Source organism: Cyprinodon variegatus, unplaced genomic scaffold (genome assembly GCF_000732505.1).
Source record: "Cyprinodon variegatus isolate N-32 unplaced genomic scaffold, C_variegatus-1.0 Scaffold512, whole genome shotgun sequence".
Classification (NCBI taxonomy): domain Eukaryota; kingdom Metazoa; phylum Chordata; class Actinopteri; order Cyprinodontiformes; family Cyprinodontidae; genus Cyprinodon; species Cyprinodon variegatus.
The window spans coordinates 88,232-113,637 of NW_015150965.1; the positions used below are offsets into that span (position 1 = coordinate 88,232).

General features: G+C 39.8%; 1 protein-coding gene across 4 annotated transcripts in view; it reads right to left on the bottom strand.

Annotated features, from left to right (window-relative positions):
• Positions 1 to 2,500: 2,500 nt before the first annotated feature.
• The window catches only part of nhs (NHS actin remodeling regulator), an 86,280-nt gene continuing 63,374 nt past the window's right edge, over positions 2,501 to 25,406 (bottom strand). The window contains exons 2-9 of one of the 4 annotated variants that reach the window (XM_015390778.1): positions 18,353 to 18,505; positions 17,281 to 17,393; positions 14,974 to 15,036; positions 12,552 to 12,744; positions 9,744 to 9,872; positions 5,470 to 8,253; positions 4,147 to 4,267; positions 2,501 to 4,068 (exon numbers count right to left, since the gene is read on the bottom strand). In XM_015390778.1, coding sequence (XP_015246264.1) covers positions 3,456 to 4,068; positions 4,147 to 4,267; positions 5,470 to 8,253; positions 9,744 to 9,872; positions 12,552 to 12,744; positions 14,974 to 15,036; positions 17,281 to 17,393; positions 18,353 to 18,505 — 4,169 coding nt within the window. In that variant the 3' untranslated portion in view covers positions 2,501 to 3,455. Of the gene's footprint in view, positions 4,069 to 4,146; positions 4,268 to 5,469; positions 8,254 to 9,743; positions 9,873 to 12,551; positions 12,745 to 13,930; positions 14,945 to 14,973; positions 15,037 to 17,280; positions 17,394 to 18,352; positions 18,506 to 25,406 lie in introns of those variants that run through there. The other 3 variants (XM_015390781.1, XM_015390780.1, XM_015390779.1) reach the window with 3 other exon arrangements.

Sequence of the window (25,406 nt, forward strand, 5' to 3'; positions counted from 1 at the left end):
GGGTCCAACCCGTTACTAGCATGGGGTACCTAATAAAGTGGCCGGTGAGTGTATGTTCGAGCTCATTTTTGGAAAATACAAAAACCTAATGAAAGCGTTCGTGTCGAGTGTCCCGACTAATTTTCATCACAAAGTTACACCCTTGATCACACCCTTTGAAAGCAGTCACATTTATTTATCTGTTCATACACATTTTGAAAAGCAGCTTGTTGTGCTTTAGCAGAAGATAAGATTTTCTATGGGATTCCCACAAGGCTTACTAAAAAATAAATACAAGACAAAGTGATCCACAACTCGAAAATATACAAAGGTCTGAAATCAATGTAAACTTTGAAAACATCATTTTTTTTTACATTAGAGACAAATAGATAACCTTTGTGATTTTTAAGAACAGTTCATGTATTTACAGGTTTGTACACAAAATAGAGAGGAATCCCCTTCTCCCAAACACACATACAGTACTGTTTATGTAGGTTTAACTGATGTCCAATTTTTAATGCATTTAGTACCATAAGCTGTGACCCTGCTTTAGTACTACTCTGTGTTTCAGTCAAGTAACAAGAGAGGAATAAAACAGTCCAATGCCTCAAAACAGGTCCTGCACATGTCCTTCAGCCTTTGGCAGAAGCAGCTATACTACTCCACTCTTACATTGTGTTAAGTGTGAGAAAATGATCAAGGAAGAGCTTACCCGCTGAGTGGAAGGGTCTATAAATATATTCAGGTAAAGCGTACAGCTAGGGACAAATGAAACCTCACAAACATTTCATCATCAGTGCAAAAAAAAGGGAAAAATGCTGGAATGAAAATTGAGAGGCTTATCTCACTGTGTTCCCTGTTATGTGAAAAGTACGGAGTGTCATTAAGGCCAAAATCTACCTACACCGACGCTCATTATGTCAGCTTTGCATACCTGCTATAGCTTATAGCTATTTGAATCATGTATTGTTTATATTTGATCTCAATACTTGGAAGTCACTTTTCGCCTTGCTTCCGCAACCAGCATGTAGAAAAGACTGAAACGTATTGCTGAGAAAGAAATAGATATCTAGATAAAATTTGCTTTTAAAATTGTGTTAAAATGTCACTTTTTAATTTGTCAGAATGTATTAAAAAAGTAAACAGATCAGTGGGCCATCCGTCTAGTATAAAAATATATATTTCAGTTTTTATTATAGAAAATAGCGGTGAATTATTTCATGGGGCGGTGAGGTGCGAAGCAGCAAACCTTAAACTGCTTCAGATCGTTCTTTATACATCCTCCACTTAGAAAACAGAAAAATTGTCACCAGGGAAACTTTTCGTCACTTATTGTTTCCCGTCGAGTCAAGTAAGGCTTATTTGATCCTACTGAGCACTTTCCACTCGCCTCTTTCGACTATTCAAAAACATGCCACACATCATCCGCCACAAACGGCCGCCGTTTTTAAAACAAATGACCTTCTCATTGTATCTCCCTGCACTGCGATTCAGACGCCTCCAGCTTTTTGAGCACTTTTTCATGTCCTGTGATATCACCTGCATCTTTCTGGTCTCCACATATTGTGTTTGGATCACTGGTAACTATCATTTCATGACTAAAATGTCGTAACAAGCAGCTGCCTTTTCATTTTAAGTATTACTAGTTTTAGGAAGTTGAAATAAGGTATTCTGACTACTGTTACTAGCAATATGAACGGAAAGATGGGAAGATAAGTTCTGTGAAGCAGGTTGTGATGTCCTGATGGGCAGGGAAGAGTAACACTACTGTCACAAGTGGCTTAAGGAAATATACAAGTTGTGTGTCTTGTTTGCATAGGTATTCACAGAATACATAAACAATCTCCACCTGTAGGAAATAAAATGAAGGTTAGATATTATGCATATTTTTTATATGAAGAAGGGGATGTGCTGTCTTAAAGTAAGGCAGTCTGACAGGTCGGGTTTACATGGCTACAACTAACCCCAAAAAACAAACAATTGCTTTAAAACTAGAGATGCACCGAGACAGTTTTCAGCTTATCTACGATTGGCTTTGATCTGTAACTAGGAGGTTGATAGCCTGACGTAGTCCGACTCAATTCTAGTCAGAATATGAGTCTGATGCTGCTCCATAGAGCTGTGATTATGGGGCGTGTTTCGAACGAACCAGGAAAAAAAATGCCTCTGCACTCAATTGGATAGACCTACAACCAATAAGAGCAACGGAGTGCGTGACGTATGTTAAGCGACTCATAGTTGTTGTCAACAAAAATCAAAGCGTGCAGCTTCACGCCTAGAATAAGAAGATGAGCCTTGATCGCGTTTCTCTGTTCCTCTTTTAAAATTAATTTGCTGTCGATATCTTCTAGAACAGACCTAATAGCAGAATCTACTCACCCCAACTCTCCAGCGGCAGCCATTGTTGTTGTCACCCAAGCGCGCTTTGGTCACGTGGTTGATTACGTTACTGTTGATCATCTGTCCATCATCGTATAAAGCCCGCCCTGACAATTTGATTGGCCCGCCAGATATTGTGCTAGCATACTAGCGCTACTGTTGAGCAATGCCAGACCGAACTTCCCGACCTCAAACGTTGTGGGCGGGACTAAGGTCGGAATGGCACCCAGGCCAGGAGGTTGATGCCATTAGAAAGAAAATCATCCAAGCTCTGTAACTTCTCGCTGGTTCAAGAGCTAGGATGACTTTGGGCTACTGTATAAAACCTTGAACTCAACGCAGTTCCTGACGTTTTGAGTTGAAAAAGCTTCTTGGATGGGAAGCGAAACGTCTTCAAACTTGGAAACTATGTCCAGTGGATTGTTTTTAATTTTCTTTTTTTTTCTATTCTCGCTGGTCAATAGCAGAACTTTCCAGATTTTAAAATGTGGCAAAATCTCTAGAAAGTAAAAACTCTGCCTTGTTTTCCTTCATCCTGTTCACTTAACCAGGTGACCAGTCTGTGCTGTGGACCTGGAAATGCAAATAGTTGGAGTTTAATCTCTGTACAGGCTTTTTACTATCTGATCCTGGATTATCCACCTCTGCTCTAGATGGATAGAGGTGTTATTGATGCTAGCTGTGCGAAGCATGCTAACTTTCTTCAAACTTGAAGCTTTTAAATAGGAAATTGCAGTCAAACAAAATCATTATCAACATGCAAAAACTGGGAATTGGTGCATCTCTGCTCTAAAGAATTAGTTTGGATATTTTAGAATGGATATTTTGAGTTCAGATGGGATACCTTTTTTAAATAAATGCATTTCATAGTAATAGGGATTCTATTTTGTATAAAACAGGTACAGTTTGTGGACAGAATTGTAAACTGGAAAGTATTTAAAAACTGACCCAAAAATTGCTAGAAATCTGATTAAGTTTTTATAAAAATGGCCCAACCTATTCTTCTGCATATTTGGTACAGTTATATATTAGATTTCATTATAGTCCATTAGTCCTCAATGTAAACGTGTCCGTTTCTTCTTCCTAAGCTCCGCCTCCTACGTGGAGCCGTCATCGTGAGGGCTTCCATCAGAGTTCTCCGTCTCACCCTCAGATATGGCCTGCATGGGCGATGAGTACAGCCTGCTGCGCACGCTGTAACGGCTGCTGCTGGCGGGCGGGGGGATTCTCGAGCGCCCCTGCCTGGAAGAGGCGGATGTGAGGAAGGGTCTTGGTGAGAAGCTCTCAGCGTTGGCTTTGGGGTATGGGCTGGACAGCTGATCGTGTTCTAGCAGGAGCTGCTGCAGGGGGGAGAGAGGTTCTTCTGACGGTTTGGGAGACTCGGTCAGAAAATCTCCAGGTGATTTCGGAGTGATGGGGCTCTTCAGGATCTCAGCAGCTGACATGCGGTAACTGGAGTCTGAGCGGCTCCCCTTTTTCAGCAGCAGCAGTTTAAACTCCTCGTTGGAGGTGCTGGACTTCTTTAAATTCCTGTAGATTGGCCCCGAGACTCTGTGTGAGGCGGGTGGGGTTAAAGCGGGGGAGGGCGAAGCCACAGAGACCGGGGAGCTGACACTGCTGCTGGGCGGCGTGTTCCCCGACGAGGCGCAGAGGCGGGGCCTCCCAGCCAGCTCGGTGGAGTCCTTCCTCCCCAACACTTTCCTTTTGGACCTACAGATGATGCCGATCATTAGAAACGTTACGTAAACACAGACTGAGCAATCAGAGAGGATCTAACCTCAGCCTCACCTGTGAATCATAGCAAACAGATCCTCGGTGGTGCGGGACTTGCTGGGGGACAGAAACACACTATCATCCTCTTTCTTTGACTCATGTTGTGAAGACACTGAGTTATCACTCGCTGTGGAGTCTGTAAAGAAACATTGAGGCCTTTTAATGCTCTGGTCATTAGTTCACTACATCAAAAATTACCTTTAAGGTCAACATCAGAAATGTTTTCACATATAAAAGCCTTTTTATCTCTACCTGTATTAAATGTCTAATAAGTTTCCACTGAAGAAAGCATCTCCACAGCATCATGGAGCCATTTCCATGCTTTACCCTAGAAATGTCATGTTTAGGATGATCTTAACTGCTCAAGTAGAAGGTAACTGGATTCTTTTTGTGCGTGGGGTCACTTAAGGATCAGTAAGAACACGAGTCATCAGACATTCCCTCGATTTAGTCACTGTTACTTGATGATGTAAACATTTCTAACAGTTCATGTGAGTTGCTTTGGTCTCATGTCACAAGCTTATATATATATATATATATATATATAGGTGTATGAAAAAAAATAAACTGGGGTAGAATATTTCTGGTGGTAAAAGCAGTTGTTAGAAGAAATCTCCACCTTTTCTGTTGCTTTTTAATGTTTCACTTGAATAACTTAATTCACTCTCAGGTCAAGTGTCCAAAGTGTGCAACTCTGACCATCAAAACTGCTCTGATGCAACAATCTCTTCCCTTCTCAGCCTGATTTTGCCCAAACGCTTCTTCTTTCTAATCCAATAAAGTTGCACAGTGATTTTTTTTTTGTTTTTGTTCCTCTGCTGTCATGGAGCTTCCGGTTAAGCGGCTGACATGTAGCTTTGTGGAGCATCCATAACAGCATTAACTGCAGCTGAGGCCCAAGTGACCTTTGCAGGCACTGATTCTCATTATGCTTTACATGCTTTAGCTCAAGTGCTTCTTAATTAACAAAGATTGTGAGTCATGGAAGCGACTGGGACAAGACAATGGTTTTATTTTTTCTCATGAATCTTGTCCTGCATGGTCAGCAACGTTATGTTCAACCCAGTTAACTATTCCTTAGTTTGAACCAACTTGTGTAATGATCTTTATATGGTGAAAATAACTTATATTTTAAATAAGCAGCATTTCTAATTACACAGAGTATAAATAGGAAAGTATAATGAAGCATAGTAAAGGAATTAAAGGCAAAAAAATTGCTATTATTGCATCAAATATTATTGAGCGCACATTATTACATATATAATTATTATATAAAGAATATGTTAAATAATTACATTTAATGACAGTAACTGTAGTAACTGATGATAAAAGACTTACTGATAATAAAACAATCCTCCGCCTCCTCTGTGGATTCCTCTTTACTGTCCTGTGAGGCACTTTCGGCTGAATCATTTTCCGCTTGGTTGCTGCCTTCGGTGCTGATGGAGCTCTCCTGGGACGTTTCCAGAGGACTGGGAGTAGAAGGCACTTTATCGGGACCCTTGGACCATTTGGGGGAGCTGTGTAACACTGGAGGGTAAGGGCATATTTCCGCTTCAGGTGGGTCGGTCTGCTGCTGCTGGCCTGAACCTTCTACATGTGGGATGGATTCTCCGGAGCAGACAGATGTTGATGGAGAGTCGGAGCGCCGCTCTGTTTCATGGACAGTTAGCGTGTTGGGGGTGATGCAATCCTTCTGGTCTAAACATGCTTCTAACTGCAGTCCGACAGCTGCCGCGCTTCCTGAGATTACCTCTCTGCCCTCGTCACTTGCTTCCCCTGAGAGCTTGTCATTTGAGACATGCATTGACTCACTTGAAGAAATATCATCATGTTGGGAATTGTGCAGTGAGGGACTCTTGAGATCTAAAGATTTATTGCTGGCTAAGTTCATAGAGGGACTCTGCAGGTCCTCAGGCTGCTTGCTGACGGGTCGAAGCTGAACTTTTTGAAGCACTGAGGGCGTTATAGACAGAGATGGTGCAGGGCAGGGCTCTAAGTTTGGCGAGGTACCGGGTTTGGTCGTAAGCACATCCTTTTGTTTGATTCGGTGATGGTTCTGTAAGTGGTTCCTGTAAGTTGGGTCCTTGTTGCTCGGACAGTGAAGGCTACTCAAGTCGAGGTGAGAAGGAGGAGTCATCGGCAGCTCTAGCTCTTTCTTTGAGGTTGCGACGTCCTTGCAGGAAAGAGACGAAAGTGAGGACTTCCTCTCTGGGACTTTGGGCTTTCTCTTCACATTGGCTGGTGACAGCGGTCCAGGGAAGAAAGTGGAGGGAAAGGAGGATGTGGGCGTTTCAGACTGACTGGAGTAGCCACTGGAGGGGCTCGCTAGTCCAGCCAGCTTCTCTGGGGAAGTCAACTTGTAATCACCTTCTACTGATGGAAGTGAGGGGGTGGTGGCTCTGGAGCCAGAACGGGAAGTCTGAGACTCTGAGCTTTCCTGGGACTTTATGCACTCGATTACAGTCGTACCTGTGGCTGTGCTGGAGTTTGATAGCGATCGGTACGGGTCACTGGACTTTAAATCATTCAGCAGCCAGAGATCTGCATAGTCTGACTGCACAGTTCCATTGTCTTTAAATGAACGTGCATCTTTGGAGCTTAAAAGGCCTAAATCAGTCAGATCGGATGTGCCCTCCATCCCCCAGACCTGGAGGGGCTCTCGCACCAGCAAAGAGTTTCCCATGTGGCCTTGTGATGCAGACAGAGGCAGCTGGATTTTCCTCTCCTTGGTGGACAGAGACAGCGGCTGCCTGTATGTACTCTTTGGTTCTCTCTTGTCAGGGATGTTTCCGTCGCTGCATATTTTCCTCAAGGAGGAGCTCCTCTTTGGCGGGGAGGGCTTCACCTTTGCTTTTCTTAAGGAGAGGCAGCGTCTTCCCAGCGTCAGGTTACCGCTTATATCAGACAGAGCGCAGTCTGAACCGGTGGGACCACAGCTGTAGGTGAAGCTTTTGCTGCCTTTTAGACCGCAGTCAAAGTGCATGGAGGTGTAGTAGCCCTCAGTGTCCACAGAGTAGTAAGAGACGGTATCTAATTTCTCTGATGGAGGTTTGTCAGAGAAGCTGCTCTCGCAGGTGGCCATGCTGGTGAAGCTGGGGCAGCCCAGGCTGCTATCCGCCTCCCTGCCTGGTTCAGGGCTAAAATCCTGAGAGCGAGAGGGTTCTGCGCTCTGGTAATCCCACTCCTCTTCCACTGGTGTACTCACTCCTACCTCCTCTAATATATCCATAGCTGCTGAGGAGAAAGAGCCTGCTCGATGGGTTCTGAGGCCCTGGTAGCTGTCCAGCATGAAGCTGGTCTGGTCTTCTGCAGCATGAGGGGCAGCATTAAGGGACAATTCAGAGTCACAGTGCGAGGAGCCAGTCAGGGGAGGGGAGGCAGCAGGGGGGATTGTTTCTGAGGTCTGGGAGGGGCAGGTGGAGCTGCTCCCGCTCCAGTTCCCACTGGACGATTGGTGGTCGTCCTTATGGTCCATCTGGCTTCCCAGAACGCCTGCAGCTGAGACGCAGTGAACAGGGCTGCTGAAGGTGTCCGAGCTGGATGAGATCTCACAGCTGCCCATGTCAGCTTTCCTGGGCAGCTGAGCTCTGGCGCGCTCCATCCAGCTGCACTCCGGACTGTCCGACAGCTGCGTGTACTTCAATCCCCCCAGCTGACGCTGGGACACAGCCTGGTCATCCGTGCCCTCTTCCTCCTCCTTTAGAACCAACTCACCGCGTCCAGGAAGGAACGCCTCGGAGTTAAAGGGGGCCAGCTCCTCTTCCTCATCGCTGTCATTATGCTCATTGTCCATCATCATCATCCTCATCCTGCTGCTTTCTCGGGGCAGACTCCGCGACCGCAGTCGGTCTCCCACGGAGCCAGAAAACATGGCTTCAGGGCTGTCAGGCAGGCAGGAGATGTTGCCTGCTGAGTAGGACAGCAGGAGTGATGCTCCCTGACCTCTTTGGACCCTGATCCTCCTTCGAGACGGCGCACCCGAGGAAAGGAAGTCTTCAGTCTGGCAACCTGAATCTCTGGTGGTCAGATGACTGGACAGCTGTGCAGTAGAAGGAGTTATATCAGCAGTGGTGTGAACAATAACTGTCCGCTCCCTGGAGCCAGGGGAGTCATCAGAGTCTGGGGAGGAAAGGAGGACAATTTAAGTAAGAGAGTTACAGAAACAATCTATCTCATTTCAGAACATCTTTAATTCGTTTTTAACTTAAAATAAATATATAAAATAAAAGGTGTGTGTTAAAGAATGCCATAGACGACTTGAGTTTTATGTTAGGTACATGTACTTGTATTAGAGAGTTAGATTTAAAACATCCATATATTCCAAAAGGTTTTTTTTTGATAGACGACAACAAAGTTTATTATTAGTGTAAAGTAAAGGGGGAGGATACACGGTTTGTATTTGACTGTCCTTTTTATATAAGTTGGACAAAATTCAAATGTAGTTAAAATGAGTTAAAATTTGTAAAGTGTCTTAAGATAATGATTATTTGACCAGATCAAAACCTGTCATTTTCACATCTCTGATGTTCACTGCAAAAACCATCTAGATTTAAGTCTTAAAAATTCTTAAATTAGGTGTATTTACCCTTAATTTTAGCTGATAAATAAAATTATTTGCCAATGGAATTAGTATTCTTACGCCTAAAAAAAAAAGATAATTAGGTAATATGCACTTGAAATAAGACAAATGTAAATGGTCTTGTTCCATTGGCAAAGTGTGTCACTTATCTCCTCAATTTAATAAAAAATGCAATTAATTTAATCAAAAATAAATAATTTAGATTTCCATTTTTTTGCAGTGTTGCTGCTATTTTCAAATATCCGTTACTGGAAAAATGTCCATAGTTGTATATTGGTTTTCTATTCTACAGGTTAAAAGTTTTTATATTGATAAAACACTTTACAGTACAGTATTTTATTGTTCATCTTTTAACTTATGTTATTCCTATACATTTTTCTTAGGTCCATATTTGTGACAATTTTTTCTATAATTGCTGCTGTAAACACCAGAATTTCCCCATTGTGGGACAATAAAGGGATTTTCTATTCTATTCTATGCAATGCAATGCAGAACAGGGCAATAGAGGACAGTTACAGGTCCTGTCTATAGAAAAGAGCATCCCCCCAGCAAAACATGGTGGTGACAGAATTATGATGTGGGGATGAAATCTTTAGATTGGATGGAGCTGGTGAGAGTTAATGGGAGGATAGTGGAAAAACCTAATAGAAGCTGTAGAACCAGAAACTCAAGCTTTCAGGAGGACAAAGCTGGTAAAAATTTCCAGCCATTCCAGAAATTTCAACCAAATAAGTATCTGAGAACTTTTTACTTAGTAGGACTGAATAAAAAACAAAAAACAACAAAAAAAACATCCATATTTTAAGATATTTGTGCATTTTTGTAAAGATCTGTAAAACATAAAAACTTAACATAGGCTTTAAATTCACACAACTGAGCTAAAAATCACCAAAAAATATAAAATATATGAAGGTCCTAGTTGTAAAATGAAAATATAGGGTCCATGGGGTAAGAAAGATGCTAGACGCCTCAAATAACACAACTTGACATGTATTAGAGTTATAGCGCTAGAGTTAAATAAGATACTTACCAAAATCCTGCACCTGTCTGGGAACACCGGCGACTGTCCTCCGTCTCCTCAGCTTCCGTCTCCTCTGAAGCAAAGACTGGGAGTGAACGAGTGAGCAGCGCACACTAGCATCTCTGTCAAAGCCAACCCCTGCAGCGGAGACAGGACATCTGAGGAATCTTTGTTGGGTTTGCAAATGCAAAGAATCCTTTCTAACTCTCATGCTGTCACATAAAACGACAACATTTAAATAAATATAGAGAATGACTGAACTAAATACGGTGCTGTACAAAAATAGCAGAGACTGTCAAGAGATCTGAAAGGACATAAAGCCACAGTAGCTGCTTAGACTCAGAATTAGAGTTTTCGGCTATTTGCTTTAGAGCTATAACATTATGATAGGTATGAAAAGAAATGGTAAAATAAAACATTTAAAATGAAGAAAAAAGCAATGCACATTAGTAAATGCATTCGCTGAAAACTTCTGCTTAAGTTTACCAGCTAATCTTCCTGCCGCCCTTCTATCCCATTATGACCATCATGTGACAACAAGTTGGGTCTTTCAGCACCATAGCAATTGCAGAACTCTGCTTACAATGTGCATTTTTTTACCCTCAACTGTCTCCGATTCTGCCCATGTCGCCACACAGCTCCCCTTTTCAGTCAGTGAGAGCGAGAGTAAATAACATCAAGCAGATCTTTTTAACCACTTGAACAAAACTAATTGCCATTCATGTCACAGCGCTGGGCCTCTTCACAATTCAAAAAAGTGTCAAAGCTTGGGAAACAGGGTTCACCCAGAAGAAAGCATGACTCGGACGTTTAAAATTACTGCCTGTAAAGGCACATTCCGCTACCAAGAATAAAACGTTTGTTTTAAAATGAGTTTTTTTTCTGATTTAATGAAAAATAACTTAAAATCTTTATCTTAATGGGAGAAAAGTTGTCATATATTGACAAATTATGTGACATTTTATAGGTTAGCTTCATCTCTTATAGCATAACTAGAAGTGCTTTATGTGATAGTTTCAAGTTTTAAATTCTACTTATTTTTTTGAGTGATATGACAAGATTATGACCAATTTAATGTAAAAGACGACGTTCTAAAGGGCACTTTTTAACTTTAGCGTAGTGTGGCTATTTCAGCTAGCTCCTCTATAATACTCTGCTAATCTTTGGTCAATTTCAGAACTCATTTGAGTTTTGAATTTGATCAGAAAAAATGTTTTTTTTTTAAATCCTTTTTTCATTTTGTGCCACAGGGTAATATGGTAGATAAAACATTTGTATACTAAGTTAACTTTGTTAGAGAAACAACATGGTTAAGAAGGCTAACATAAAAACTAGCATTAAGATCTGAAGTTGGAAAATTCTGGAAATTTTCCTCTACACTGGAAAAAAATCTAAATCTAGATAAGTCATTTTTTCTTAAAATAGGTACATTTGTTCTTAAATTGAGAAGGTAAGAGACATTTTGCCATAAGAACAAGACAATTTACATTTAAAATAAGAATTGCATTGTCTTATTTCAAGTGCATTTTATCTAAATATCTTATTTTAAGATGAAAAATACTCATTACGTTGGCAAATCATCTCATTTACCTACTCAAATTAAGGGTAAATACACTTTATTTAGGAAATCTTTACTTATTTCTGGATAGTTTTTCTAGTGTAGCTTTTCTAGAACCTTTCAGTATGCTTAAACAACATTCAGAAAAGCAAGCAAAAATAAACTAAGCAAAAATAAACTAAGGTTTATATCTTTTTTTTTAAAGAATGTAGCCTTTTGTTTTTTTTAAACCAAATATTGGTAAATATTATGATAATTAATTAAATAACCCATGTTTTCTCTTTTCTAGGTGCACAAAAATAACATTAGGCCTTCTATTTTCAGTTGCTACCTTATAATGTAGCTGCAGGAAATCAGGAAATTGAACTGCAATCATGCAAAAAGTTTTTTTTCAACATTTTCTGCTTTCATTTACTTAAAAACAACGGCTTCTCTGCAGCTTCTCCAGCTTTCTGCAGTCACACTGCTTTTATCTAAGATTTCTTTTTTATATTTTAAAATGTGTTTTAATATCCTTAAGCATAACCAGAGATGGGAAATAACAAAGTACAAATACTTCGTTACTGTACTCAAGTAGATTTTTCTGATATTTTTACTTTACTACTTATTTTTATGGCGACTTTTTACTTCTACTCCTTACATTTTTACACAAATATCTGTACTTTCTACTCCTTACATTTAAAAAAATTGTCTCGTTACTTTAGTTTTGAATCATTTCAATGGAGTTACCGTAATTATTTTTCACGTCATCAATACCAAATTCAGTCTAATTGGATGGGAATCTACGTTGCATTTGACGCACCACTACAAGATGAATCGACAGATTCGGCGGTATTCATTGGCGGCAAATCATTGCAGCTTGGTGGCGGTGGCGTTAGCATAGTAGCATGGACGACGAGATGATTGAAAATGAACACAACGGAGATCTAGTCCTATTGGCAGACATCCATTTAAAATGTAGGCAACGGCATGAAAAAAGTGGTTTCTACTTTTACTTTTATACTTTAAGTAAATTTACAAGCCTGTACTTTGTTACTTTTACTTGAGTAAAGAAGTTTAATCAGTACTTCCACTTTTACCAGAGTATTTTTTAACACAAGTATCTGTACTTTTACTCAAGTACGGAAAGTGAGTACTTTTGCCATCTCTGAGCATAACTCATAAAAAATGTTTTAAGTTTTCTTGAAGATAGGTTCCAGTGCTCTGCCTTTACCTACAGTTACAGATGGAAACGAAAACATTTGATGAATCCAATTTACCGGTCACATTAATAGGAATGATGCATGAGGCGATGACTTGGGTGCTGCATTTCATTCTCTCCTCTGGGGTGGGCAGCGGCAGAGCTTTAGACCAGTTAGTCTGCTTGTCCAGGGTGGAGGGGGTGTTAGGGATGGGAAACTTTGACCGGTGACCTAGAGCCACCCCGTCAGTGTCGGGGTCAGTAGGCGCAGCCTGCAACAGATGGATATTTGCATGGTTAGACTGTTATGGTGAGATTACATGGAAAGAAGGGAGTTAAAGAGAAAATAAAACTCAGCTTCAGATAGGGTAATGTGTAGCATAAAGTGGATACATTTAGAGACTTTCTCAGTTTATGGTTCTCAAACTGGTTCATATATAGTGTTAATTGGGCTGCCTTAGTGGCAGTATCAATTATTTGCAAGTATATAAACTAAATTAAAGGTTTTTGACACACGTCCTCATTTAATTGTTTTTCTTTATTTCTATTACTACCTCTGGGAGCTCATTCAAGATTGGGAAAATCATCTCATATGAATCACCGATGAAGGTCATTAAAGACACCATAAAAGAAAACAGGTTGTTTTGAAGAATCTAACAAACAAAAGATGCCTTAAGGTTTGTTTTTTTTACACTTTTGGATCTATTTTTGACTTGCAAAGTTTTCTCAAAGGAGAGGAGCAAAGAGAATTAGAGATCCCAGTACAAAGATAAAGACCAGATAAATCAGATTTCTCATCCAAGTTCAAAAAAGTGTCCGATTTCTTAATTGATATCTTTATTAATTGGAATAGGTACTAGCTAATAAAACTATAATTTTTTCAATAACATATCGGCTACTTTTTACTTTAGATGTAGTAAAGAAAGAAAGTTTTTAAATATAATATATATTTAACTTACATTGTGGTTGGTGAGAAGCCTTTGATTTAACTGCAAGTTTGTTCACTTCAACCCGCTAACTCAAAATTTAAACAAGGTAAAACAAAATTCGGACCAAAAATATCAGATAATCAACCTGCCAATTCAGAAGAACATATTTTTCACGTTCTGTTGTTCTGCTACTGTTATTGAGCCTGCTGGAAAAGTTTGAGAACCACTAACCTATGAGTTTATCTGGAAAACACGATGAAGCTGGAATTTTTTTCACATTATTCTGCAAAGTGATTTCTGTCTCTGAGATGATGAATAAATACACCTCCCCTTCTAGCAGCTGAGTTTCATACAGCAGTGCAATGGAAATGAAAAGCATGCGTCAAAGCAAGTGAGAGCAAAAAGCACAGAAGCATTTGGAGAAATTAACAGACTTTCATGCAAAAGGAAAAAGAAGGTGTTCAAGCTTGCAGAAAGTACTTTGGACCAATAAAAACATTGGCTCACACTCCAACAGATGTCACAATACCGTCTACAAGATCCATGCTTAAGACAACGTGTAGCCTTGGGAAACTTAGGTCATGCTGTGAGAATCTGCAGCGGATCTACGAAGTCCTGGCATTTAAACGAGCCTCAAGAAATATGAGTCAGGAAAAACTTTACGGCAATATTCCTCTGAGCTTCAGTATCCGTCACTGCATGCGCTCCAAACTCCTCGGACCTCTTCAGACCTATGACTACCTTCTGAATGAGGATTTCAGTGCCTTACCTTGAGTTTCTAACAGGGAGACACATGTGAAACTGGGAGTGATAATCAGGCTGAACTGGTTCCCACCTCTGCAACTTAAAGTCTTCCCACCCCCATTTAACACCAGCTCTGCAGCCTTTGTGCTCCCAGTTCCCAGCAGACCAATGGGACCCTGACAAAACCCTGGCCCACAAAAGGAACTGGTTTCCTTGGTAACTTCTAGCAATGAGTGGAAAAAAAAATCAAAGGGGGACCATTTACAGCTGATTTGTTTCGAGGAGGGTCTGAGAGGAAGGACAAGCATAGTTAGGAGGGGGGGAAGAGGAAGAGAGTGGACATGGGAGGAAACAGAATAGGAAATCAAAAGAAATTGCACTGGTTTGTCTCTATCCACCAGAATCTACCAGTTTTGGTAAAACAAACAGCTCAAAGGTTGTCAGCTGCTGCAGTGAGGAGACCGCAGCACAGGAGGACCATGGGTAATCACAGACACAAGCTCCCAAAAGTCAACCCTCTCATTAGAGCAGGGTGACTGTAAATGTGGTCCACACACACATTCCTCACATACTTCAACCTAAAACTTCACAGGAACAGCAAAAGCCAGTTTGATGAAACTTAACATAAATGTCTCCTTTTCTTATGACCTCATTATCCCCACAGGGAGGAGGGGGAGGATACTAAGAATGCCAGAAAACGCAGAAAGGACATGCATCCAAAAAGAAATTCATTATGTAAATCAGACAGAGGCAAACAAAAGAAGGTCAGGTGGAGAAAAAGTGTTAGAGGAAGGAGTCAGGAGCCAGGAGGAAGGGGAGGACCGGTACCTTTCTGCTCCAGGGAGAGAGGCGGCAACATTCGGTGGGGGAAGAGGAGCGGGTTTTGTCGAACTAAATTACACGGTGAAGAAAACAACAAATAAAAAAATACATAGAAACAAAAATGACACAGTGAAGGGGAAAATATCAAGCATGAACACAGTGCTGACACAAGGTAAATAAATATGGGGGGGGGGGGGTAAGGCTTGGTGTGGATGGAACAGAAACCTTGGATGCACTGATGAAAACAAATCTGCAGCCATCCATTCCCTGCACAAACACATGATACACAGTCTGCTTTCATCTTTACCTGTGTTTGTGTTAACTGAGTGGCTGCATCTCTAAATTGTCTCTCTGGCAGCTTTGAGAGGGAAAAAATAAACTGCAATGTCACTTTAAAGGAGCGATATTTAAAAAATGCTAAAGTCACATTTAAACCAACAATCCTGCTTCCAGACAGAGGAATTTCAACATACTAGCTTATATGTACGGTGGCCCTGAAGTGCAAACTGCAACTACAAATCTAAAAGCGCAACTACATTAAGAAAAACAAAACTACATTAATCTACCGGAAAAGGTAGGTACCAGTGGGAAACATGAGACATCGCTGATTGGACAACGGCGCCGTTTGACCCTTGAACCGGAACTCATTCTGCCTGCTGCGGCTTTTGAAAACATGGATACTAACTGAAATTTCGTGATTAGTCGCGAGCATATCCAGTATCACCTCGTACTTATGTCCTTATTCAAAATATTCCTGGATAACGGCAGCTATGTTTGGGGCGCCGACAATATCCATGTTTTCAAAAGCCGTAGCAGGCAGAATGACTTCCGGTTCAAGGGTCAAACGGCGCTGTCGTCCAATCAGCGATGTCTCATATTTCCGTCTGGTACCTACCTTTTCCGGTAGGTTAATGTAATTGTGTTTTCCTTAATGTAGTTGCGCTTTGCTTTATGTAGTTTTGTTTTTCTTAATGTAGTGACGCTTTTAGATTTGTAGTTGCAGTTTGCACTTCAGGGCCACCGTATATATGCCAGTGGGGCGTGCTTGCTCAGTTATAACTGTAATTAATGTAACTCATTAGTAATTCTTTATGTAGTGACTCTATATTTTATTTGGTTTAGATGCAGTAAGTAACTATTTTTACAACAATAGAAAATACAACGTTCTTTTTTTTATACATGAATTGTAAAAAGTGCAACCTGTGTTTGTAATAAGAGCTTATGAGTCAAAACTGCAAGACCAGTTTTTGCTGTATTTATAGCTGAGAGCCAATCAGATTATGTTCTTTAAATTTGCACTTCTATAGTAAATTGCCATTCTAGAGCATTAAATTGTCTACTTTTATCTCCTTGAACCCCAGTCGGCCTCAGCAGATGGCCGCTCACACTGAGTCTGGTTCTGTTGGAGGTTTTTTCCTGTTAAAATTGAGTTTTCCTCTCCACTGTCGCTACACGCATGCTTGGTGTGAAGGATTGCTGAAGAGTCAATGAATCAATGCGATCAACTTTGAATCAATCTGACTGTATGATCTGGTTGAATCATTACGCGCCTAGAGATGATGTGTTGTGAATTGGTGCTATATAAATAAACTGAATTTAATATTTAGTTAATAACATAATTGAGTTTTATTGTAGCTCAGGGTTTGTATTTTTTTCAGAAGGTGAACCTCCAGCCTCCAGGGTAGTCTTTAGTCAAATCTATTGCTCCTCTGTTGTTTTTAGTTTTTGTCAGGGTTCTTTAGTTTCTAGCCGTTTGCAGCTTTCCTTCCACTCTGAGCAGCTTTACTGTCTCCTGGTGAGGAAGCTTATTCCCAGTTCATGGTGTTGCTTCCGCAATGTTTTGCAGTGGGACACGTTTTTTCCCATGCAAGAAAACAAGTCTGGGACTCTTGTCTGTCTGCATCAGAGCTATGGATCTCTAGAGCTCATCCAGAGTAACCATGGGCCGCTTTCTATTTAACTTTCTATTTACACAATGTGCTTTGCTGATTCAGACTTGTAAAAAATTTTTTTTTACTTCTCAGTTACGTACTACTTTCTGTTGGTTGGTCCAGCTCTCTAAATCTTAATGTGACTAATGTGAACTTAGAGGTCATGACATTCAGAGTGCAAAGAAAGAGCTACATCTTTACCAGGAAGATGTTTTTATGGCCCAAAGGCTAAAATGTAATACCTTGAGTGTTTAGATATATATATATATATATCGACTAGCAGGATTTTCAATAAAACAAATTCATGTACTGATTTTTGTTCATGCAGACTAACCTTTCAAACCCGAAAGTGATAATATTTAAAATATAATGGTAGTCTCACCGTAGTTACACCTTTGCCCCGATGGTCTTGTTTTGGCTCGATGATAGGGGAGGGGTACATGGGCATCGGGGGCAGCGCTGAGATGTTTCCTCTGTGCTCCCTCCTTGGGTGATCTGAAAACACCCACATTTTAAAGACAAGGCACAAAAAACACACACATGAAAAAAAGGAGGAGGTATAATTTCTGGCAAAATCTCTTAGTGTGCACTGGAGTGCAATGTCCACTAGAGGGCAGAATAACACTAGAATCATAGATGCTTGAAAGCTAGATTACTTGAGAAAAGAGATTTTTACCAAAGATTAGCCTCAAATTAAAGTCAAACACAAGAGTTGATAATGTGGAGTAAAATACACCTTTAGCAAAAAAAACAAAAACAAAACAATAAGCATTTAAATTAAAATATGCAAGAAATTAGCTGAAAAAAAGGAGTTAGACTTAGAGACTTAGACTTGACTTTATTAATCCCTTGGGATTACTCCCTTCGGGAAATTGTATTTCCAGTAGCAGGAAAAATTGCACATACAAGAAAAAAGAGGATGTTTAGACACAGTATATACAATAGAAAAAATAGAATCAATTAAATAAGGTGTAGGAAGATGTATTGGGGGATAAGGATAGACAAATAAATACAGAGGGCTATAGCAAAAACAATGACTTAAATTAACAGTTATGTAGTGTAAAAAACAGTAGAAGAAAAAGGGGTTAAATAGGTTAAAAAGGTTAAAAAAAGTTTAAGAACTGGAGAGCTACTGGAGAGGCAGCCGTCTCCCACAGCGCCATCAACGGAAAAAAGTTGACATGAAACGTTAAATGTGCATGAATTAGCTGCACATCAGTTAATAATTAAAGATGACATATAACTGTAAAGTGAGCTTTAAAGTGAACTGTAAAGCGCCTTGATATGACATGTGTTGTGAATTGGCACTATATAAATAAACATAATTGAATTGAATTGTATTAAACCTGAAATGAGCAATGGGCATACGATTACCATCAATAATAGTGCCAACATGCAAAGAAATGGGAGTGTGGTGGGTATTCAAATCTGGACTGGAGGGAGTTGTGGCTCACCTTGGTTCAGCGACCACAGGCTGTGGTTGGCCTGCCTGTGCAGCTCCTCTACGCATGCTGGCCGTGTGGAGGGGAGCAAAACATTCCTCTGGAGACGCCACGGAGCTCGGAAATGTGCCGTCAGCTTACTCTCCACATCCAGGTTGGACACCGCTGCAGGAGAAACATGCACAATTGAGGCCTCATGTTGTTTTTTGTGTGTGCATTAAATATAAGAGGCATTGGAAGAAAATCAGTTTAGATATAAACAGGTAAATTCCCCTGACCCCTGACCCTGACTTACTTCCCAGCTGAGGAAGTTGCTTCCCATGCAAAAAAAAAAAAAAAAAATCCTAATTTGTCTGTATGGGAATACAAAGATGATTGTTTTGGTATTCCAGGAGATTAAATGGGATTGCAATGAACTTTGAAATCAGACCAGGACACTGAGCTCTTAGGTAAACACTGACTATTTACTAAACCAACAGTATCTATCACCTGAAGCCAAACAACTGGTCTTAATGCAATCCGATAGCATGACTTTTCCCCCCACAAACATTGACCAATACCTGGTGTATGGCCACTACTCCCCCCCCACACACACCTCTTCAGGTTACAGAGCTCACATTACGTCTGATCCAAGGAGGTGCTGCATGAAAGGCAGCAGTTTGACAGCAGCAGTTTGTAACGCACTCAGAGGTGATTCGCAAAAGAGATGCATTAATGTCTTAAATTATCTGCATGCATCATTAATAGTGCATGGAAATGCTAAAGGATCCAAGATACTTTATATGAAACTGAAATTGAGTTTTCTCCAAATAAAAAAGCACCTGAATCTTAAGTAATAAACAATCAGCTTTTACAAAGAAAGCAACTTATGTATCTAATAAATGAAGCATTTTAAAATCTTTGCTGTGAGATTCCCTCTCACTTGTCTATGAAGAAAAACCTCCGGTCTGACTCAACATGCTCCAAGTTTCCTTTGTAGTGCAGCCAGAAGCTAACTTTTTAGTCTCTTTCAGTAAAGAAAGACATAGCTCACCCCAGATTGCAGCTACCAGAGGTCACGGCAACCTGTTTAACGTCAGACTGTGGCAGCGGATCCAGCTGCTGCATCTGCAGGACGATTTGCTTTGTATTTGAGGCTATCAGAGAAAGCCTGATGGTTTCCATGCAACGGCCCCAGGATGACCTGAAAGCCGTGACCCTGTGTCTCCTGTTCACCACCAGAGAGACTCAACACTCCGACGATGGCTGATCACCACAATCTACTAAGATATTTAACTTTGAACAAATTGGTGTAAATCAAGCAAGAAAGTAGAAAGAAATATATACTTTTTAATTTTTGTCTTTAATCTCTCTTTTTTAAAGTACCTGAAGGATAAATGAAGATCATCAGGCATCTAAAGCATTTAGAAAAAAACATCTGAATTTTTGTAGAAAAAAGTTTTGGGGCTTAAATATCCTGGATATTTTTTTGGACCCTCTATCTATTGTTTTTTTAATCAGAATTAATATTCCAGTCATTAAGAACTATATATACATAACATATTATTTATGTTTTACTTCAAATAAAACTGTATCTTTGTTCAATTAGTTTATAATATTACATATTAACCATATTGTTCAGAAAATAAAACAGTAAATAAATAAAGGAACATTGATAATTAATAGCTTTTACGTATTTATTTTTAATACAGTGCCTTAAACAACCCAGGGCAGAATGTTGAGAATCAGCACAGAAAATATGGCAATAGTTGAGCAATTAAATTTCCTCGGTTTGTTGAGCAATACTTCTTTGTCTGCATGTATAACTGTTCTGACTGCAGCCATTTGATGATCTAAAGGACATTTTAATGTATTTATCTAATTTAAGAGTAAATACTTTTATTTGCTCTTACCCCCTCACAGGCACCGCCCCCATGTCAGTTCAGGGCATATAGTCTGTTACGGCAGGCCGTTTTGAAATGTATTTAAAGTGTTCTTCTCTCTGTTGTTCCGTTCCATCAAAATCACATTACTAGTCAGAACTTTTATAATAGATATTCTAAATTACAGTTCTGTCAGCAGAAACTGAATTTTAGAATGTCAAAAAACTAAATTTCCCTATAAGAATAAAGTTTCATATTCCTTGAAATGTTTACACATTTTAAGATGTCTTTTTGACATTTATCAGCTTGACTGAATATGTGTTTATGATATCGGAAATACATTTCTTTCTAGTTAATATAATTAGAATTATAAACAATAACATAGTATACAGAGATCTGAAATTCATTTTTAGACATCCAGAAGGTTTATTTCAGAAAAATGTTCTTTTCGATGTATAAAATACTAATTTTGACTAGGAAGAAATGTATTTCAGATATCAGAAATACATATTCAGACAATGAATAAATGCCAGAACGGCCTGCCATAGAGGGTAATTAGCAAGATAACATTACAGAGGAAAACTAGTTTATTGCTTGAATGATAGTAGATCAATGTTTTCTATTTGGGTGAAATCACCTGGCAGCAGGTGAAGATGGAGTATAAATCGCTGGTCAAACAGGAAGGACCTGTGCATCATCTCATGGGGTTCCTCCTCATTTAAACTCAGTAAATATTAAGTGGCTGTTTGACTGTGTAGTTCTTTTCTATAATACTGTTATCACGCATCAATGTGCTCTCACTGATACCAAGTTCTGTTAAACATCTGTTAAAGAAGTCTCTATAATGATGAAAAGTGAGGACAGATAAGGTAGTGGATACATGTATGCGATGTGAAACAGTAACGCTCATAAAGATAACTTTCTGAATATAAAAGGACATTTTTACTCCAGATAAATATTTAATTCTATGTGAATTAAAGCTGTTCCTCGTAGATTGGATCTTCATCAAAAGAACATACCATTATTTGGTAGGGGTGCACGATATAATCGGCCCCCTATCGGTATCGGCCTTAAAACTGAATATCGGACATCGGCCACCCCACCGATATTTAACCCAATATTTGATCAGCTTCTGAGTTTCTAAAGTCTAAAAAAAAAATATATATATACTACTTCTTCTTCTTCCTCAAAAACTTCTTTTTTAAAGACTTAAAAACTTCTAAAGACGAGGGAAAAAATATTGATACATTAAAATATCCCAATATCTTCATATGCTGATATATTGCCTTTAAAAAACACCATATCAATCTCTTTTACTAATGAAATATTGCTATATGTCATTGTTATGCTACGAAATCCCCCGAAAATTCACAAAATTTTGCCATATTTTTATATGTTGATATATTGACGCGGTATCGATCTATTTTACTAACAAAATCTCACAAGAATTTGCAAAATATCACGAGAGTTTGTAACAGAACAATGAAATTTCACGAGATTTTGAAAGTAAAATAGATCGATACCGCGTTTTTAAAAATCAATTTGATATCAGCAATTGATATAAGTGCAATTTGATATAAGTGTCAGAAATGGATAACAAAACTGCTATTTTCAATGACTACTTATTTTTGTCCAGCTTTAACATCGGTATCGATATCGGTTATCGGCTACATGAGTTTTAAAATATCGGCATATCGGATATCGGCCAAAATCCCAATATCCCTATTATGCATCCCTATTACTTGGTTTTTAACACCTTATATATCTAAAGGTGGATTCAGATCGGGTGCTGTGTCTGTGGTGAGGACGGTGGATTTACATAGCATCCCTGTGTAAACTGCCCAGGAAAGGGCGCGAAAGCGGCCTGCGGTGAATCCCATGCGGTGATGGCGTTTACTGCTCTGCTCTCCCCTTGTGCTACTAGATAGAACAGGGGTGTTATCAAACACTGTACCGCATGGAGGGAGAACGCTGAAGTTGAAAAAGCTGAAACCTTTCTATGAATTTGCAACGCAGCAACCAAACAGGGACTGGTTGCAAGCAAATTGCAATTAGTTAAAGTCAAAAACATGCACCACTTTGAGCTGGTCTACCACCCAACATCCCAATACATAGAACTTTGAGGTTATAATTTTGTAAAATGAGAAAAAGGAGAAAATAATGAATTTACTGCAGAAATTTATTTAATTTGCTAAATATCACTTTTTTATGTTGAGTCAGTGCTCACTGTGTTTGTTCTTCCTATTTTGATGCAAATGGAAACATATTTATGGAGTAAAACAAACCCCAACAAACTGCAAATGTATTTTAACCCTGATAAACAAGCAACTGCAGTATGATGTTCAGATGAGAGGTGTGGAGAGTTAAGGAGTCAGTGATAGTGGTGGTGGTGGTGGGGGGTTAGTGTTGTCATTCACTCTCCTCCCTGCTGAGAGATGAACTGTTGGCCCTATAATGACCCCCGATGTCTCCAGCATGCCAAGAACCTATTTAACAACAACAACAACAGCAACAGGAACACAAACACACAGGGTGCTGGAGACTCCTCCCATTTGACCTGTTTGGTATCTTCACTGCAAAAAACTTCTAAAAGAAGTAAAAAAAAATAAAATAAATAAAATAAAAAGTGTAAATGACATTATCTCTGCAGCTAAATAAGATGAACCTTTTTTTTTTTAACTTTAAAATAAGATCGTTAGATACTGTGCACCTAAAATAAGATAGCAGAAATTTTAAAAGTGCATTACCTTAATCCATTGGAAATTTGTCTTACTGGCTCAAATAAAGAAAAAATACACTTATTTAAAAAAATGACATAGATTTATTTTATTTATTTAGCTAGGTTTGTAGTTTTGGTCACTTTGTACCAGAACAGATATAAAAGTACAGAAATACAATGCTGCAAAATACCCTGAGAGGTATTGCAATCATTTATTTTTTTGATGGGAATTGAAAAAGCAAAGGATGAAAACACCAGCATGCAGGTACCAGAACAACTAGGAGAAGGGATGAGCTGATCCAGAACCTAACAGAGCTTTTAATTTCAACCTCTCAGCAGTTTTAATCCAAAGCTAAAGAATTTGTTTCAGTTATACAGGAACGCTGTGATGGGGCTGCGATGAGAACACATATGGGGAAGCCTTTAAAGGCATTTTATTGCTCAGCTGTTGTCCCACATGAGGCCAAAGAAAACATTCATGGCTTCTGTCAGCTCATTGAACCAGGGGAGCTTTCTCTTTCTCTCCACAGTCACTCTGAGTGATCCCCATAATGTCTGGACACCATACTGATAAAAATATGCTTTCCCTTGAGTTGTTTTTCCTTTGTTTATCACATTTCATTCTTTAAATCACTGCATTATCAGTTATCTCCTTTTCCTCCTCATGAAGATCTGGAAGCAGGATTATCCCCCAATAACCTGACTGCTACAGTATCAGCCCTGCAGTGGTGGAGAGGGGGAGGGATCCTGCATCCTCAGCCTGCCTCGGTCCTGTAATTTAGCTGGTACTGGCCCAGACAGGAGCCGACTCAACCCCAAAGCAACCCCCGCCTCTTCACCTATACTTCCACCCTCACACACCTGCAATTTGCAGACAGCCTGCGTGAGCGTGGCCGCGGATATCCGGCCTTATCAACGCTCGATAAAAGATAATGTCTTCCTAAATTAAGAGCTGAACCAACACAGAGAAATCCTAGAGTGATGAATCCCCCCCCAAAGCTGTGGAGACACACTGCCCTCAAACCCCTCTGAAACATCTGCTCACACGCCTCCCCCTACATCCCCTTCCCCGCCTGTTTAAACGTACAGATGGTCCGCCTCGGGTGACCGATAATCTGAACCTGGAGAGGAGGAGTGTTAATCCCAACCTCTGCAGCAACACTGACCACTTAACCCACAGCGGAAGATCATGGATGTTGTAGAGGAATGCCAAAGGTTGCAAAGGAACACTCACTCACATCTACACATTTCTGAGATGAACAATCACAAACCAATATTGCTCTTAATGTGAGAGAAAATGAACTTTCATGGAAAAATACAGAGATCTCTACAGCATATGACAAATAAAGCCATAAGTATAAAGGATAAAGGAAACCTTACCTAAATCCTGAGATAAAACAGCCCCAAGTGTAAAAAGCTGCAGTTTGAATGACTTTAAATGACAGAACCCTGTTCTGGGGAGCGTCAGCGGCTGGAGAAAGTCCACTCTGATGTCTGATCAGTAAAGCACAAAGACTAGGGTCCTGATGCCAGTAAACACACAATAATACCCGTCTGCTCGGTAATCCGCTCTGAGCCTTCATCCGGCCAGCTGATCGCCGCTGCTGCTGATGAGCCGCTGCAGCAGGTGGGGCCACATGATTGTTTACATTCTGGAAGGAGCCCAGCCTTCAGGCTGCAGGCCTGCTGGGATGATCTGCTAAAGAGAACCCCTGATTGGAACAATCCTGGCGGCTTTGTTGGAGAAATGTTAATGATGGAAGGGATGAGTGTAACCGGGTCTATGGTTTCATAAAACAACTACTGAAGGTATAACAGCAGGTGGAGAATGGACAGATATAGCATCCTTCCATGTCTATTGGCATTCTTAAAGTTAATTTATCTTTTAGCACAGCAGCATAATCTATCACTGCAAAATTGAGGAAAAAACAACTCTTAATATCCACTTATCGATTAATTATACTCCCCATTTTTTGCCGCCATTTTGGCCCAGAGTCTCCTATTTGTCAGAGGATGCAATAAGACGGTCATCTGAGCATTCAATTACAATCTTCCAGGTTTTCTACAGGATTTATGTAATAGAAGTTCGACTTTGTGTCTGTTAGACAATTTACTATATGAGTTGATTTGATGACTTGTTTATATACTGTGGATTATTTTCCTCCTGAGGGACTAAAATATCACATTTTCAATTAGAACCCATGAGTTTTAAATCAAATGTTCTGACATCAAAAAGAGCTGGTGATGTGCTCTCTGATAAGGTTACCAGGGATTTTTGAAGAAAATCAGATCCATAGCATCACAGATCCCCCACCATGCTTAGCAGCTACAAGGTTTTATTTCATATTTTTTATTTTTTTAATCTCATGTGAGATAAAGATCTCACCTTGATGGATTCCCATTCCCAGTTAAGCTCACAGGCTTACGTTTGTGACGGTAGGCAGGCTTGAAAAACAGTTAGCTAGATTATATAAAAACTCTTCTC